The 14,680-nt window shown below is 40.5% G+C and overlaps 1 protein-coding gene across 1 annotated transcript in view; it reads right to left on the minus strand.

Annotated features, from left to right (window-relative positions):
- Vps35 (VPS35 retromer complex component) overlaps positions 1-14,680 on the minus strand; it is a 45,530-nt gene that overhangs the window by 14,803 nt on the left and 16,047 nt on the right. Inside the window, exons 6-10 of the mRNA XM_004664830.3 lie at positions 13,041-13,254; positions 9,696-9,779; positions 9,101-9,210; positions 3,398-3,494; positions 3,143-3,291 (exon numbers count right to left, since the gene is read on the minus strand). Of these exons, the coding sequence (XP_004664887.1) occupies positions 3,143-3,291; positions 3,398-3,494; positions 9,101-9,210; positions 9,696-9,779; positions 13,041-13,254 (654 nt within the window). The remainder of the gene's footprint in view (positions 1-3,142; positions 3,292-3,397; positions 3,495-9,100; positions 9,211-9,695; positions 9,780-13,040; positions 13,255-14,680) is intronic.

Consider the following 14,680-nt stretch of genomic DNA (forward strand, 5'->3'; position numbering starts at 1 on the left):
ATTGAAAGAAATTGGTCAAGTACATTGAGAAAATGATCGATATTCATTTTTCTTCTTTCCCCAAATGTTCCAATGACTTTCTTTCAAGAGGATAAAGAAGCCAGGCATGGTGGTGCATGCCTTTAATCCCAGCACTCAGGAGGCAGGTAGGAGGATTGCTGTGAGTTCAAGGCCACCCTGAGACTATGTAGTGAATTTCAGGTCAGCCTGAGCTAGAGTAAGACCCTACCTCAAAAAAAAAAAAAAAAAAAAAAAAAAAAAAAAAAAGAATAGAATAGAATAGGCTGGGCCTGGTGGCACATGCCTTTAATCCCAGCACTCGAGAGGCGGAGGTAGGAGGATCGCTGTGAGTTTGAGGCCACCTGAGATTACATAGTGAATTCCAGGTCAGCCTGGGCTACAGCAAGACCCTACCTTGAAAAACTAAAAAAAAAAAAAAAAAAGGATAAAGATGGGTGCTGGAGAGATGGGATGGTTTAGTCTGCAAAGCCAAAGGACCTGTGTTCGATTCCCCAGGACCTATGTAAGCCAGAGATGCTCAAGATGGCGCATACATCTGGCATTCATTTGCAGCGGCTGTTGGCCCTGGTGCACTCATCCTGTATCTGCCTCTTTCTCTTTCAAATAAATAAATGATTCTCAAAAAAAAAAAAAAAAATAGGAGGATAAAGATAGCCAGGTTTGGTGGCCCACACCTGTAATCCAGCACTTAGGAGGCTAAGAGAAGAGGATCACATATTCTAGGCCAGTATGGACTTCATTAGTAAGATTTCCCACTCTCTAAACAAAAGGTGGGGGATCTGGAAAGACAGCTCAGTGGATAAAGCATTTACTATTCACATGTAAAGAACTGAGTTCAGATCCCCAGCACCCATGTGAATGCTAGGTTGCCATAGTGGTCTGCTTATAATCTAAGAGTTTGGAAAGCAGAAACAATGAAAGACATCAGGCATCAACCTCTGGCCTCCAGATATACAAACATACAAGTGCACATGTATCCACAGCACACACTCATATACATGAAGAAAATTAAAAATGAAAAAGAGGATAAACATACTTATTATTCACCTACCACTGCTTTGTTGGGAATAGTTTCCAATTCACTAACAGGTTGTACAGGTAGAGACTTATGACTGCTTTTGTCATGGACTTTGGTCATAGCAAAGTGAAAATAACTAATAAGAGTTTAAAGGCACTTGTTTGTACAGCCTACAGGTCCACATTCAATTTTCTAGCGCCCTCATAAAGCCGGATGTAAAGTGGTGCATGCATCTTGATCTCAAGGTGCCTATGACGAGAAGTTGAGGCAGAATCCCAAGCTCCCAAGCCAGTTAATCTGACAGTTGGCAACTGGGTGGTTAGTTTGCAAGAGACCCTGTATTAAACAAGGTGGAACACTCACATACCTCCACAGGTGTATCATGGCATGTGTGGCCATACATACGAACAATAAATACTTAAATATATTTTAGGGCTAGAGAGATGGCTTAGCGGTTAAGCACTTGCCTATGAAGCCTAAAGACCCCAGTTCGAGGCTCAATTCCCCAGGACCCACGTTAGCCAGATGCACAAGGGGGCGCACACGTCTGGAATTCGTTTGCAGTGGCTGGAGGCCCTGGTGTGTCCACTCTCTCTCTGTCTGCCTCATTCTATTTGTTGCTCTCAAATAAATAAATAAAAATAAACAAAAAAATAAAAAATATATATTTTATTATTTGCAAGTACAGTGAGACAGAGACAGACAGACAGACAGACAGAATGGGTGTGCGAGGGTCTCCAGCCACTACAAACTCCTAATGAATGTGCCACTTTGTGCAGCAGGCTTTATGGGGTACTAGAGAACTGAATCCCAATCATTAGGCTTCACAGCCAAGTGCCTTAACTGCTTAGCCATCTTTCCAGCTCCCTTTTTTTTTTTTTTTTTCCTGAGGCAGGGTTCCACTCTAGCCCAGGCTGACCTAGTAGTACCACGCTAGCCTCAAACCCACAACAATCCTCTTACCTATACCTCCCAAGTGCTGGGATTAAATGGATACAGCACTACACCCACCTAACAAATACTTTTAACAAGAAAGAACACTAAGGACAACAAATTTTGGAGAGGATGTGGGAAAAGAAATCTCTGCATTCACTGTGGCAGTGTAAACTGATGTATCCACAACAGAAATCAGTGTGGAGGTTTCTCAAAAAACTAAAAATATAACTACCATTTGACCCAGCTATTGTACTACTGAGCTTGGATCCCCAGAAACCATGTAAAGCTGCACACTGTGGTAAGTGTCTGTAATTTCAGTGGTAAGAAGGGAGGTAAAGACATGAGAATCTTCCAGAAACTTACAAGCCAGTTATAGCCTAGTAAAATCATCAGTGAATGAAAGACCTTGCCTCAAAGAAGGTGAAAGGCATAAACTCACACCTGAAGTTGTCCCTCCACATGTGTACACTGGTACACATGCCCACACATACTCTCTTACACACACAAACCATACAAACATGCAGACACCAAAAAATAAAAAAGGTAAAGGAAAATAAATTTCCTGATGTAGCTGAACTTCAGGTGGGTGGGAGAAGGAAAAGAGTGCTCAACTTGACTCAATTCAAGAGCGTGACCAGGGAGGGAGCTCTGGTGGGGAAAAGATTACAGCAATAACACTGCCCACAGTGGCCACAGGTCTAGAAGAGCATGGCTGCGGAAGCTTCTTGAAGGAAGCAGTGTAGTTCTTTCCCTAATACTATAAAAACTAAAGCTAAAAAAAAAAAACCAAAAACAAACAAAAAACCCACTTAAATCAATGTTACACCTCAAGTATACATGTACTCATGTTTTTCACAATTCACTTTGTTGCATGAAACCCCTTCTGAGGAAAATACTGCTTTATGTAAAAGTTTCCCTATCAGTTTAAAAACTAGCTTGCTGACACATGGAAAGGGCTCTGAACTGGAGACACTGCACTTTGAAGTGGGTCATGACTTCACTATAGTATACAAACAAGTAAAACTCTTGGCCCTGATCAGCACCAATCATGACAATCTTAACTTACGCTTCAAACAAGACAAACTGCTAACATTTCAAAGAGCAAGTGAGAAAAACCAAGAACAAAAAAAGTGCTAAGATTTTTTTTTTAATGTAACTTAGACTTACTGTTCAAGGTTAAGCTTATTGAATATCTCCACTGTTGTTTCTAGAACTTTATCAACATAGTCCACACGATCAGGGTAACATTTCATGGCAAGATTAATGAGGGAGACTTGTAAGGAGACAACATCCTCTGATGGCATGTCTTGTCTAGACTGGAATGTTTAAGAAAATCATACAATTTATTTCAAACAATTACAAAAGGCTCTTGCAGTAAGTATGTTTCAAAGTTTTGAGAACTAGAGGAAATGTTATGCAAACCTGTATCACAGTAGCCACCTGTTGTGAAAATATGTCAAAAAGTTTAATCTCTGCTGGGATACCAGGTCCATCTTCACGATGTGCAAATAAAGCTAATCTACGAAAGAAAACATCATTTGTTGTAAAAGGTACAGGGATCTAAACAGTGGGATCATTCTATTCTTTATTGCTTTCTTCTATTTTATTTTTATTTAATCTATTTATTTATTTGACAGAGAGAGAAGGTGAGGGAGGCAGATGGAATGGGCACACCAGACAGTCTAGGCACTGCAAACAAACTCCAGATGCATGCATTACCGTGTGCATCTGGCTTTATGTGGGTACTGGGGAACTGAACTTGAGTCCTTTGGCTTGCTAACAACTGCCTTAATTGCTAAGCCAACTCACCAGACCTTTTGAAAAATTTGTGTTTTATTTTTCTTAACCTGAATATATGGTGTGTCTGTGTGCGTGCACTTGTGTGTGCGAATGTAAACACTCTCCACTTTAATCTTTGAGGACCTAGAACTCATTGATTCTAGCAGATAAGCTAGTCAGTGAACCCCAGGATTTCCATCTCTACCTCTCCTGTGCTGGGATTGCAGGTGCATACAACCACGCCTGGCATTTTTACATGGGTACTGGGGACGTGAAATCAGGTTCTCAGGTTTATGCCATCTATTCATCCACCTCTTTTGTTTTCATTTTTTCAAGATAGGGTCTCACTCCAGGCTAACCTAGAACTCACTCTGTAGTCCCAGGAAAACCTCAAACACACAGCGACCCTCCCATCCAACTTTTCTATATTTTCTGAGTGTGTATCTTAAGAGAAGAGTTTGGTTCTAGGTTAGCCTGGGCTAGGGTGAGACCCTGTATCAAAAGGAGAGGGAAGGGGGAAGAAAAGCTAGGTGTTAGTGCACATCTTTAATCCCAGCACTCAGGAGGTAGAGGTAGGAGGCTCTCTGTGAGTTCAAGGTCAACCTGGGCTACAGTAAGATCCTACTTCGAAAAAAGCAAACCATCAGAGGGTGGTTCAGGGGTTAAGGTGCTTACTTATAAAGCCTGATGGCCTGAGCTTGATTCCACAGTACCCAAGTAAAGCCAGATGTACAAAGTGGCACATATGTCTGGAGTTCATTTACAGAAGCAGGAGGTCTTGTTACACCCATTCTCTCCCACTTTAATAAATAAATATTTAAGAAAGAGTTCAAATGTACCATCATTTTCTCAATTCATTTTTAAATAAGCAGTTTTGCCCATGCCAATGATGCCTTATTTGATTAGCAGTCTTTTTGTTTGTTTTTGTTTTGTTTTGTTTTTTTCCAAGGTAGGTTCTCACTCTAGCCCAGGCTGACCTGGAATTCAGTATATAGTCTCAGGATGGCCTTGAACTGATGGTGATCCCCCTACCTCTGCCTCTCGAATGCTGGGACTGAAGGCGTGTACCACCATTCCCAGATGGCATTCTTCTTTAAAAAAAAAAAAAAGTATGTTTATATTTATTTATGAGGAGAGAGAGAGAGTGAGAGAGAATGGGCACATCACTGCCTCTTGCTGCTGCAGATGAATTCCAGATACATCTATCACTTTGTACATCTGGCTTTATATGGGGACTAGGGAACTGAACCTGGACTAGCAGGTACTTTAAACTGATGAGCTATCTCACCAGCCTCTGAGTGGCAATCTTTTTTTTTTTAATCCTATTTTTTTTATTTTTATTTATTTATTTGAGAGAGAAAGAGAGAGAAAGAAAAAATGGGTGTACCAGGGCCTCCAGCCACTGCAAACGAACTCCAGACGCATGCGCCCCCTTGTGCATCTGGCTAACTTGGGTCCTGGGGACTCGAGCCTCGAACCAGGGTCCTTAGGCTTCACAGGCAAGCGCTCAACCGCTAAGCCATCTCTCCAGCCCTTGAAATTGTATTTATCTACTTATTTATTTATTTTAGTCTCACTGTATAGTCCAGACTGATCTTGAACTAACAAGCCTCCCAACTCTACTTACCAAGTGCTAGTATAGGTATGTCACCACACCCAGCTTAAATAAACCATCTTCAAAAGATAAAAATAAGGGCTGGAGAGATGGTTCAATGGTTAACATGCTTGCCTGCAAACCTAACGACCCAGATTCTATTCCCTAGTACCCACATAAAGCCAGATGCACAAAGTGATGCATATAGAATTTGTCTGCAGCAGCTGAAGCCCTGGCAAGCCCATGTTCCCTGTCTCTCTTCTCTCTCTCTCTCTAGCCAGGCATGGTGGTACCTGCCCTTAATCTCACACTTGGAAGGCAGAGGTAGAAGGACTGCCTTGAGTTTGAGGCCACCCAGAGACTACGTACTGAAATTCTAGGTCAGCCTGGGCTACAGTAAGAGCCTACCTCAAAAAAAAAAAAAAAACCAAGAAACATATATATATATATGCATGTGTGTACATACACACACACACACACACACACACATACACACACTTAAAAATAAGTAATTTTTTTTAAAAAAAGGTAAAATTAAGACTTTTAAGATACTATATTTTTACTACCACAAAACTTGACAAATTCCAATAGTAAGTAATAAACTTAACTTTTATTTCCTTCATCTTTTGGGGGGGGCATTGAGGCAGGTTCTTACTCTGACCTAAGCTGACCTGGAGCAAACTATGTAGTCTAGGCTGCCCCCAATCTCTCATCAATGCTCCTACCTCAGTTTAATGAGAGCTGGGATTATAGGTGTAAGCTATCATGACTGGCTTATCTCCTACATCTCAAGCTATTCAAAATCATGTCTGTTCCATGTCTGTCAGGTTTGGAACACAGCCACATAATGCAGAGAAAAGCTACTGATGGTTGGGACTGCTAATTGACATTACATTCTGCACAAGAAAAATCCGGTTTACTAGCTTTTCTTTAAGCGTGAGGTGGAAAAATCCAGTTTTAAGAGTGAGCTGGAAAAGCTAATGTTTGTGCTTTAAGGATAGCACTTATAATTTGAAGACTCTTACCCTGTAGATTCTCAGACTTTAGAACTAGTAACTTAATTAGACAGTTGTAAAACATAATAAAACATATCTGCCAAAATAAATCTATGTTGTTTTTTCTGGCTTCATAATAACAATATATTAACTCACAACTAAGAGGCACATTATGTATTACTGTATGGCACCATTGCCAAGGAGTTACTCATCAAAACCATTATCAAAAGCCAAGTTTTAGGGCTGGAGAGATGGCTTAGCAGTTAAGCGCTTGCCTGTGAAGCCTAAGGATCCCGGTTCGAGGCTCGATTCCCCAGGTCCCACGTTAGCCAGATGCACAAGAGGGCGCAAGTGTCTGGTGTTCGTTTGCAGTGGCTGGAGGCTCTGGCGCGCCCATTCTCTCTCTTCTCTCCCTATCTCTCTCTGTCACTATCAAATAAATTAAAAAAAAAAAAAAAGCCAAGTTTTAGGGCTGGAGAGATGGCTTAGCGGTTAAGCGCTTGCCCGTGAAGCCTCAGGACCCTGGTTCGAGGCTCGATTCCCCAGGACCCACGTTAGCCAGATGCACAAGGGGGCGCACGCATCTGGGGTTCATTTGCAGGCCCTGGCATGCCCATTCTTTCTCTCCCTCTCTATCTGCCTCTCTCTGTCTGTCGCTCTCAAATAAATAAAGAAAAACGAAAAAAAATTTTTTTTAAAAAGCCAAGTTTTATATTTTTAATCCATCAAGACCAACAAATAAAGTACACATGAAGCATATTTACTAAATACATGTGATTCTTAAAAATTCTGCAGCCAAGCCGGGCGTGGTGGCACACACCTTTAATCCCAGCACTCGGGAGGCAGAGGTAGGAGGATCATTGTGAGTTGAAGGCCACCCTAATACTATATAGTGAATTAAGTTAGCCCAGGCTACAACAAGACCCTACCTCAAAAAACAAAACAACAACAACAAAAATCTGCTCAGTAGATCAAGCACCCACAGCTCTAGCCAGAGTACTTGAGTTCAACCCCCAAATCCCATGTAAAAAGCCAGAAGCCATGGTGGGCTTCTGTAATTTCAGGACACTGACATCCACAGTCAATGGGAGGTAGACAAAGGACATTTCCCAACAGCTCATGGAGAACACAGCAAGGAACAGCAGAGCAAGAACCCAGAGCAAGAAACCTACATCATAAAGTGCACAGACAAGCAAGAACCCAAAGTTGTCTTCTGACCCCTACATGTGTGCTGAGGCACGCATGCCTGTACTCAAGACACATGAACATGAACGTGAAATGTGCAAGCACATGCATACACATGTAAGTAATGAAAAGTTTTACAATTCTGCTTTATATAAATGTGTTAGCAGAATTATTATTTGAACATTCTGAATCACCTTATTGTTACTTAAGAAAACAAAATCAAGAGCTAGAGAGATGGCTTAGTAGTTAAGGTGCCTGCCTGCAAAGCCTAAAGACTCAGGTTCCATTCCCTAGTACCCACATAAGTCAGTGAACAAGGTAGTGCATGCATCTGGAGTTCATTTACAGTGGCTGGAGGCTCTGGCATGCCCATTCTTTCTCTTTCTGCTTGCAAATAAACAAACAAAATATTAAAAAATAAAATCGGGCTGGAGAGATGGCTTAGCGGTTAAGCGCTTGCCTGTGAAGCCTAAGGACCCCAGTACAGGGCTTGGTTCCCCAGGTCCCACATTAGCCAGATGCACAAGGGGGCGCACACGTCTGGAGTTCAGTTTGCAGAGGCTGGAGGCCCTGGCGCGCCCATTCTCTCTCTCTCTCTCTCTGTCTTTCTCTCTGTGTCTGTTGCTCTCAAATAAATAAATTTTTTTAAAAAGTTGAAAATAAAATAAAATAAAATCAAGCCAAGCATGGTGGTATACTTCTGGAATACCAACAATGAGAGGTGAAGGCAGAAAGAACATCAGTTCAAGGTCATCCTTGGCTACAGCCAATCTGGTACATGAGAACCTTTATTTAAAAAAAAAAAAAAAAAAACAAAACAGGGCATGGTGGCGCACGTGGAGGATCACTGTGAATTCAAGGCCAGCCTGTGCTACAGTGAGATCCTCCCTTAAAAAGAAGAAAACAACAACAGAACTATCCATCTTGTAGTTGAGGAGATGGCACAGAGCCTGAGGAGGCCAAAGTTTGATCCCCACCACCCCTGTAAAAAAATACATGCCTGTAATCCCAGTCTTACTAGGTGATGAGGGTGGGGTGGGAACAGAAATGGGAGAATCACTGAGGCTCACTGGTCAGTCAGTCAGACTGAAAATGGCAGCTCCAGGCTCAGTGAAAGACTTCATCTCATGGAAATAACATGGAAGAGCATTAATAAGGCATATGTATACACACAGTGCATTCTCTCTCTCCCTCTCTCTCCACACCCACCCACTCACCCCAAAAAATTCATCTCAAGGAAGGTATGGAAGCCTGTGAGCACTCTGGATAGGAATGGCAGGATGAGCAGGAGTTAACAATAGTTAATAGTCATTCTTAGCTCTGTAATGAGTTTGAGGCCATCCTGGGCAACATAAGACCCTGTCTCAAAAAAAAAAAAAAATTATCTCCATGTCTCCTTCAAATTAGAAGTTAACCTTCTTTCATACATAAGTTAGGCAAATACCTACTAAGAACTTTACAGAACTAAATTATTAATAGTATGAAGACAACAGAAATAAGTAATTTGAAGCATGTTTTAAATTTATTATTCCCATGCCAGCAGTTACCCTCCAGTGTTGTGGATGGTCTTACCTGTCAATTAAAGCAATAATTATGTTTTTCACATTTACATTTTGGTGTAACTCAGCACAAGCTCTAAGAAAAGGATTCAAAGTCTGGAGATGGAATTCATCAGGAAAAACCTAAAAACCAGACAATAGCTGTATGATATGAGGAAAATTTTTACATAATTTTCTGCTCATGCATAATATTTAAAGACCTTATCTGTAGAAAAAAAAGTAATTTTCTCTTAGACAACTATAGACAAAAGCCAAAAACATAAATCTGTACAAAAACATTCTAGTAACTAATATACAACTACAATTAAACTAAAACTAAAACAACCTACATTTTGGACAAATCAGGTTATTATAGAGACCAAGTTTAGAGAAAGAAACTTTCTAGAGAAGGGAAAATTCCTTATCCAGGAATCTTATCCCCCCCCCTTTTTTCCCCCTTCTTTTTCTAAGTAGTCTCACAATACTGTTCAGGCTAGCCTTAACACCCTGGGCTTCAGCCTCCCAGATGGTTGGAATTGCAGGCATGAGCCACCACATCAAGCCCAAGACTGATTTCAAAACAATGAAAATAAGAAGTGAGTCCATTTAAGAAAGGAAAATTTTCCTACCTGAATAATACACTCCATGAGATACTCTTGAGCCAAAGCATCCCTACAATTCACAACTTGCTCCAATATGCCTGTCAGAACAATCTAAAAGAGCAAAGAAGAACACCTAATAGTTAAGTTTTCTCCTTTTCCTTTTTTTTTTTTTTGTCCCCTAGATAGGGTCTCACTCTAGCCCAGGCTTACCTGGCACTCACTCTGCAGTCCAAGGCTGGCCTCAAACTCACAGTGATCCTCCTACCTCTGCCTCCCAAGTGCTGGGATTAAAGGTATGTGCCACCACTCCCAGCAGTTAAGCTATTTTCACCATCCCAAATCACTGCTTTAGAAGCCTAGTCAACCTTCAAAATCATATAAGCCCATTCTCTCTCCCTCTCTCTCTTTCATAAATAAATATTTAAAAATTAACAGAGGTTTAAGTATAAAAATTCTAGGTGCTACTTAACATATAAAACAAAGATTTTTTATTTATTCATTTGAGATAAAGAAAGGGAAGAGGGGCTGGAGGGATGGCTTAGTGGTTAAAGCATTACCTGCAAAGCCAAAGGACCCAGGTTCGATTCCCCAGGACCCATATTAGCCAGATGCACAAGGGGGCACATGCGTCTAGAGTTTGTATGCAGTGGTTGGAGGCCCTGGCTCACCCATTCTCTCTCTCCCTCTTTCTCTGTCAAATAAATAAATAAATATATATATATTTTTAAAAAGAGAGAAGAGGCAGACAGAAAAAGAATGGGTATGGGCACATCAGGGCTTCCCACCACTGCACTTGAACTGCAGATGCATGTGCCACTTTGTGCATCTGGCTTTACCTGAGAATGAGGAAATTGAACTAGAATCTTAAGGTCTTCAGGCTTTGCAAGCAAGTGCCTTTAACCACTGAGACATCTCTTAGCTCCCCTTCTTTTTAAATTAATGTTTTATGTCTTTGTTAAGTTTTTATTTAATCCAAGAGCATAAAGATTTGTATTTTTTGCTAGTAGGTTTGTTTGTTTGTTTGTTTTGTTTCTTTTTTTTTTGTTTTTCGAGGTAGGGTCTCACTCTAGCTTAGGCTGACCTGGAATTCACTATGTAGTCTCAAGGTGGCCTCGAACTCATGGCGATCCTCCTACCTCTGCCTCCCGAGTGCTGAGATTAAAGGCGTGTGCCACCATGCCCAGCTGGAGTTTTTATATTTCAGAGTCTGATCCACTTTCAGAGTCTACATGGTATAAATAATGAATCACAACTTAGCTTGCTTATTTGCATATAGCCATTCAATTATTTCAGAACCATTTATTACAAAGGTTGCTTATGCACCTTCATAAGAAATATTTGGGGGAGGGGCTGGAGAGATGGCTTAGTGGTTAAGGCTCTTGCCTATGAAACCTAAGGACCCATGTTTGACTCTCCAGGTCCCACATAAGCCAGGCACACAAGGTGGTGCAAGCATCCAGAGTTCAACTGCAACGGCTGGAAGTTCCAACGTGCCAATTCTCTCTTTCACTCTTGCTCTTGCTCTTGCTCTATAACATAAAAAATAAAAAAAGGGCCAATCTGTTGGGCTTGCCTAAAAAAAAAGTCTTAGGGAACTAGAAATGCAGGTCAGTTAGTACAGTACTTGCCTAGCATGTACAAGGCTCTGGGTTTAATCACCAGTATAGCCTAAGTTGGGCTTTGGTGGTACATCCGGCATTCTAGAAGTAGTCAAGGTCACCCCCAACTACATGAGATTCTGTCTCATTCTTTTTTAAAAAAGTCATACACATACATACATATATGTATATATATGTGTGCGTGCAGGCACGCGGACACACACACACACACACACACACACACATTCTGAATTGTCTAATTAAGGAACTAACTGCCCATATTTTGTTTTTGTTTTTTTTACAGTGCTAGGGATCAAACCCAAAGCCTTGACATGCTAGAGAAGAACTTTAGTGCTGAGCTACTTCCCTAGCTTTCCCTGCCCATTTCTGCAAATAAAGTTTCACAGGAACACAGCTCTGTCTGCTCATTTTCCTATTGTTTTGGCTGCTTCTATTCCACACCTGATGAGTTAATTAGTTCTAACTGATGGCTTACAAAGCTAAATAGTATTTATGGTCTTGTTCTTTACAGAAAAGTTTGCTAGTCTTTTAGTATTCACTGATTTATGTCTGTTCCTCTCACCATTTTCTTATTATCTATCCATCCTGATAACATGTCTGCACCATACTATTCTATTTCTTTTTTTCTTTCTTAGTTTTTTTCTATATACTATTCCATTTCTGTACTGATCTTGGATTTAAGTTGCATGGATATCTACTTTTGTCCCCTTTTTAAAAAATATTTGAGGCGGGGTTCAGACAGGGCCTCATGCCACTGCAAACAAACTCCAGACACATTCATCACTGTGCATCTGGCTTTACATGGATACTGGGGAATTGAACCCAGGCTGCGAGGCTTTGCAAGCTAGCGCCTTAAGTGCTGAGTCATCTCTCCAGCCCACAATTTTGTCCTCTTCCAAAACTGCTGTGGGTATTCTATGTTTTTTGCTTTTTCTTACATGTTAGAATCAGTTTGCTAGCTTCTATGAAAAACAAACAGAACAATCTAGGCAGGTTTTGACTAAGATTACACTGAATCTACAGATTTAAGGAAAGCTATTTTGAAAATACTTATTTTTCCAAACCATAAACTTAGTATCTCTCTCTGTTTAACTTGGTCTTTTTGGATGAGAACCACTAAAAAAAATCCTTCTCTATGTAGTTTATGATTATATATGTATGTATGTATGTATGTGTGTGTGTGTATGTATATATATATATAAATTTTTTTTAAGATAGGGTCTCATGTAATCCAAGCTGGCTTTAAACTCTGTATGATGCCAAGGATATCTCTGAACTCCTGATCCTCCTGCTTCTACTTCCCAAGTATTGGGAGTATAGACGTGTGCCACCATACCCAGTCTGTGGAATGCTAGCAATCAAACCCACAGCCTCATGTGTGCTAGGCAGGCACTCTGTCTATCACCTGAGATACATCCCCAGCCCCTCTAGGTAATACTAAATAAAAATATTTTTTAGAAAAATCAGATTTCGGGCTGGAGACATGACTTAGCAGTTAAGCGCTTGCCTGTGAAGCCTAAGGAACATGGTTTGAGGCTCGATTCCCCAGGACCCACATTAGCCAGATGCACAAAGGGGCGCACGTGTCTGGAGTTCGTTTGCAGTGGCTGGAAGCCCTGGCGTGCTGTCTTTATCTGTCACTCTCAAATAAATAAATACACAAAAAAATTTAAAAAAAAAACTTTAAAAAAAATCAGACTTCACTTTACATCTCTGAACATAAGAAAGGGTGTCAAAGAAAAAAGATACTAACCTGCTTGTAACGTTCCACATTTACACCTTCTAATTGACTAAGGCGCACCAAATTTGTTCCCACTAAAATTCTCAGTTCTTGTCTTTCTCGTTCTCTTTTTTCTCTGTCTCGGCTGTGTCCTTGATGCTGCATTCGCACCCACAGCTTGTTCATCTCTGCAAAGTTGAGCAGTACAAAATCCATGGAGTCACTGATATCACCCGTTGTTTCTTCACTGCAAAGAAAAAAATTGGGAAAATGTTTACATAAGACTTAAATTATAGGTCCAATTTACCTCTCTTTTGTTCAATTCCTTCTCATTTTTGTAATAATACCCATGCTTCAAAAAAAAGTCAATTTTATTTCATTAGCTTAGTGTCAAATTTCAAGAGGAACAGACTCTAGAAAAAAAATGTGAAGAGGGGACACAATACAAAGTTAAGAGGACAAATCACTTTCCACAACTCCCTACTCTGGACTTGTTTAATATGCTCTTATGGCAACTTCCTACATCCAAAAAAAAAAAAAAAAAAATCTAGTGCCGGGCGTGGTGGCGCATGCCTTTCATCCCAGCACTTGGGAGGCAGAGGTAGGAGGATCGCCGTGAGTTTGAGGCCTCCCTGAGACTCCATAGTGAATTCCAGGTCAGCCTGGGCTAGAGTGAGACCCTACCTCAAAAAAAAAAAAAAAAAAAAAAAAATTAAAAATTTGACACATATGATGTACTACTAAGTATGCCATTGTCATTTTAAATTTTTTTTTAATTTTTATTTATTTATTTGAGAGCAACAGACAGAGAACAAGGCAGAGAGAGAATGGGCGCACCAGGGCCTCCAGCCACTGTAGACAAACTCCAGATACATATGGCACCTTGTGCATCTGGCTAACATGGGTCCTGGGGAATCAAGCCTCGAACAGGGGTCCTTAAGCTTCACAGGCAAGCATTTAACTGCTAAGCCATCTTTCTAGCCCCAAGTATGTCATTTTTATTGATGACTATTTTGTTTGCAAATGAAATGTGAACTTTGTAAGGAAAGATACCATTATTTTATTTTTCTACATTTCCTAGGATGGGGAACTTAAGTTTTTGGAACAATTTTACTAACTGCCTAAAGTTTAAAATTGAGAGTCAAGTTGTAACAAGGCAAATAACCTCACTATCTTCTCTATATATAGTTTAATCTTTATCTTTTCTGTACTGCTAAACTTTGTTGTCACATGAATGGCAATTTTTTTCTTTTAAAATGAAAATAATCCTGGCATATGCCTGCAATACCAGCACTCAGGGAGCAGAGGCAGGAGGATCACAAATTTGAGGCCAACATGGATCATATAATTTAGATTCTGTTGTGAAAAAGGGGGCCGGAGATATGACTCTGCTTCTAACGGCACTTGCTTGCAATGTCTGGCAGTCTGGGGTTCAATTCCCCAGTACCCACAGGAAGCCAGATGCACAAAGTGGCACATGCATCTGGAGTTTGTTTGCAGTGGCAAGAAGCTCTGGCATACCCATTAACATCATTCTCTCTCTCTGCTTGGGTGGGGGGGAAGAATCAATGCAAAAACTAAAAACTAGTGATATGTATACTTTAGCAAAAATATAAATGGCTAAACTTTAAATAAAAGGAAATTCTTGGTTCTTCAGTCTAAGAACCTGACAT

The sequence above is a fragment of the Jaculus jaculus genome, chromosome 1 (assembly GCF_020740685.1).
Source record: "Jaculus jaculus isolate mJacJac1 chromosome 1, mJacJac1.mat.Y.cur, whole genome shotgun sequence".
Classification (NCBI taxonomy): domain Eukaryota; kingdom Metazoa; phylum Chordata; class Mammalia; order Rodentia; family Dipodidae; genus Jaculus; species Jaculus jaculus.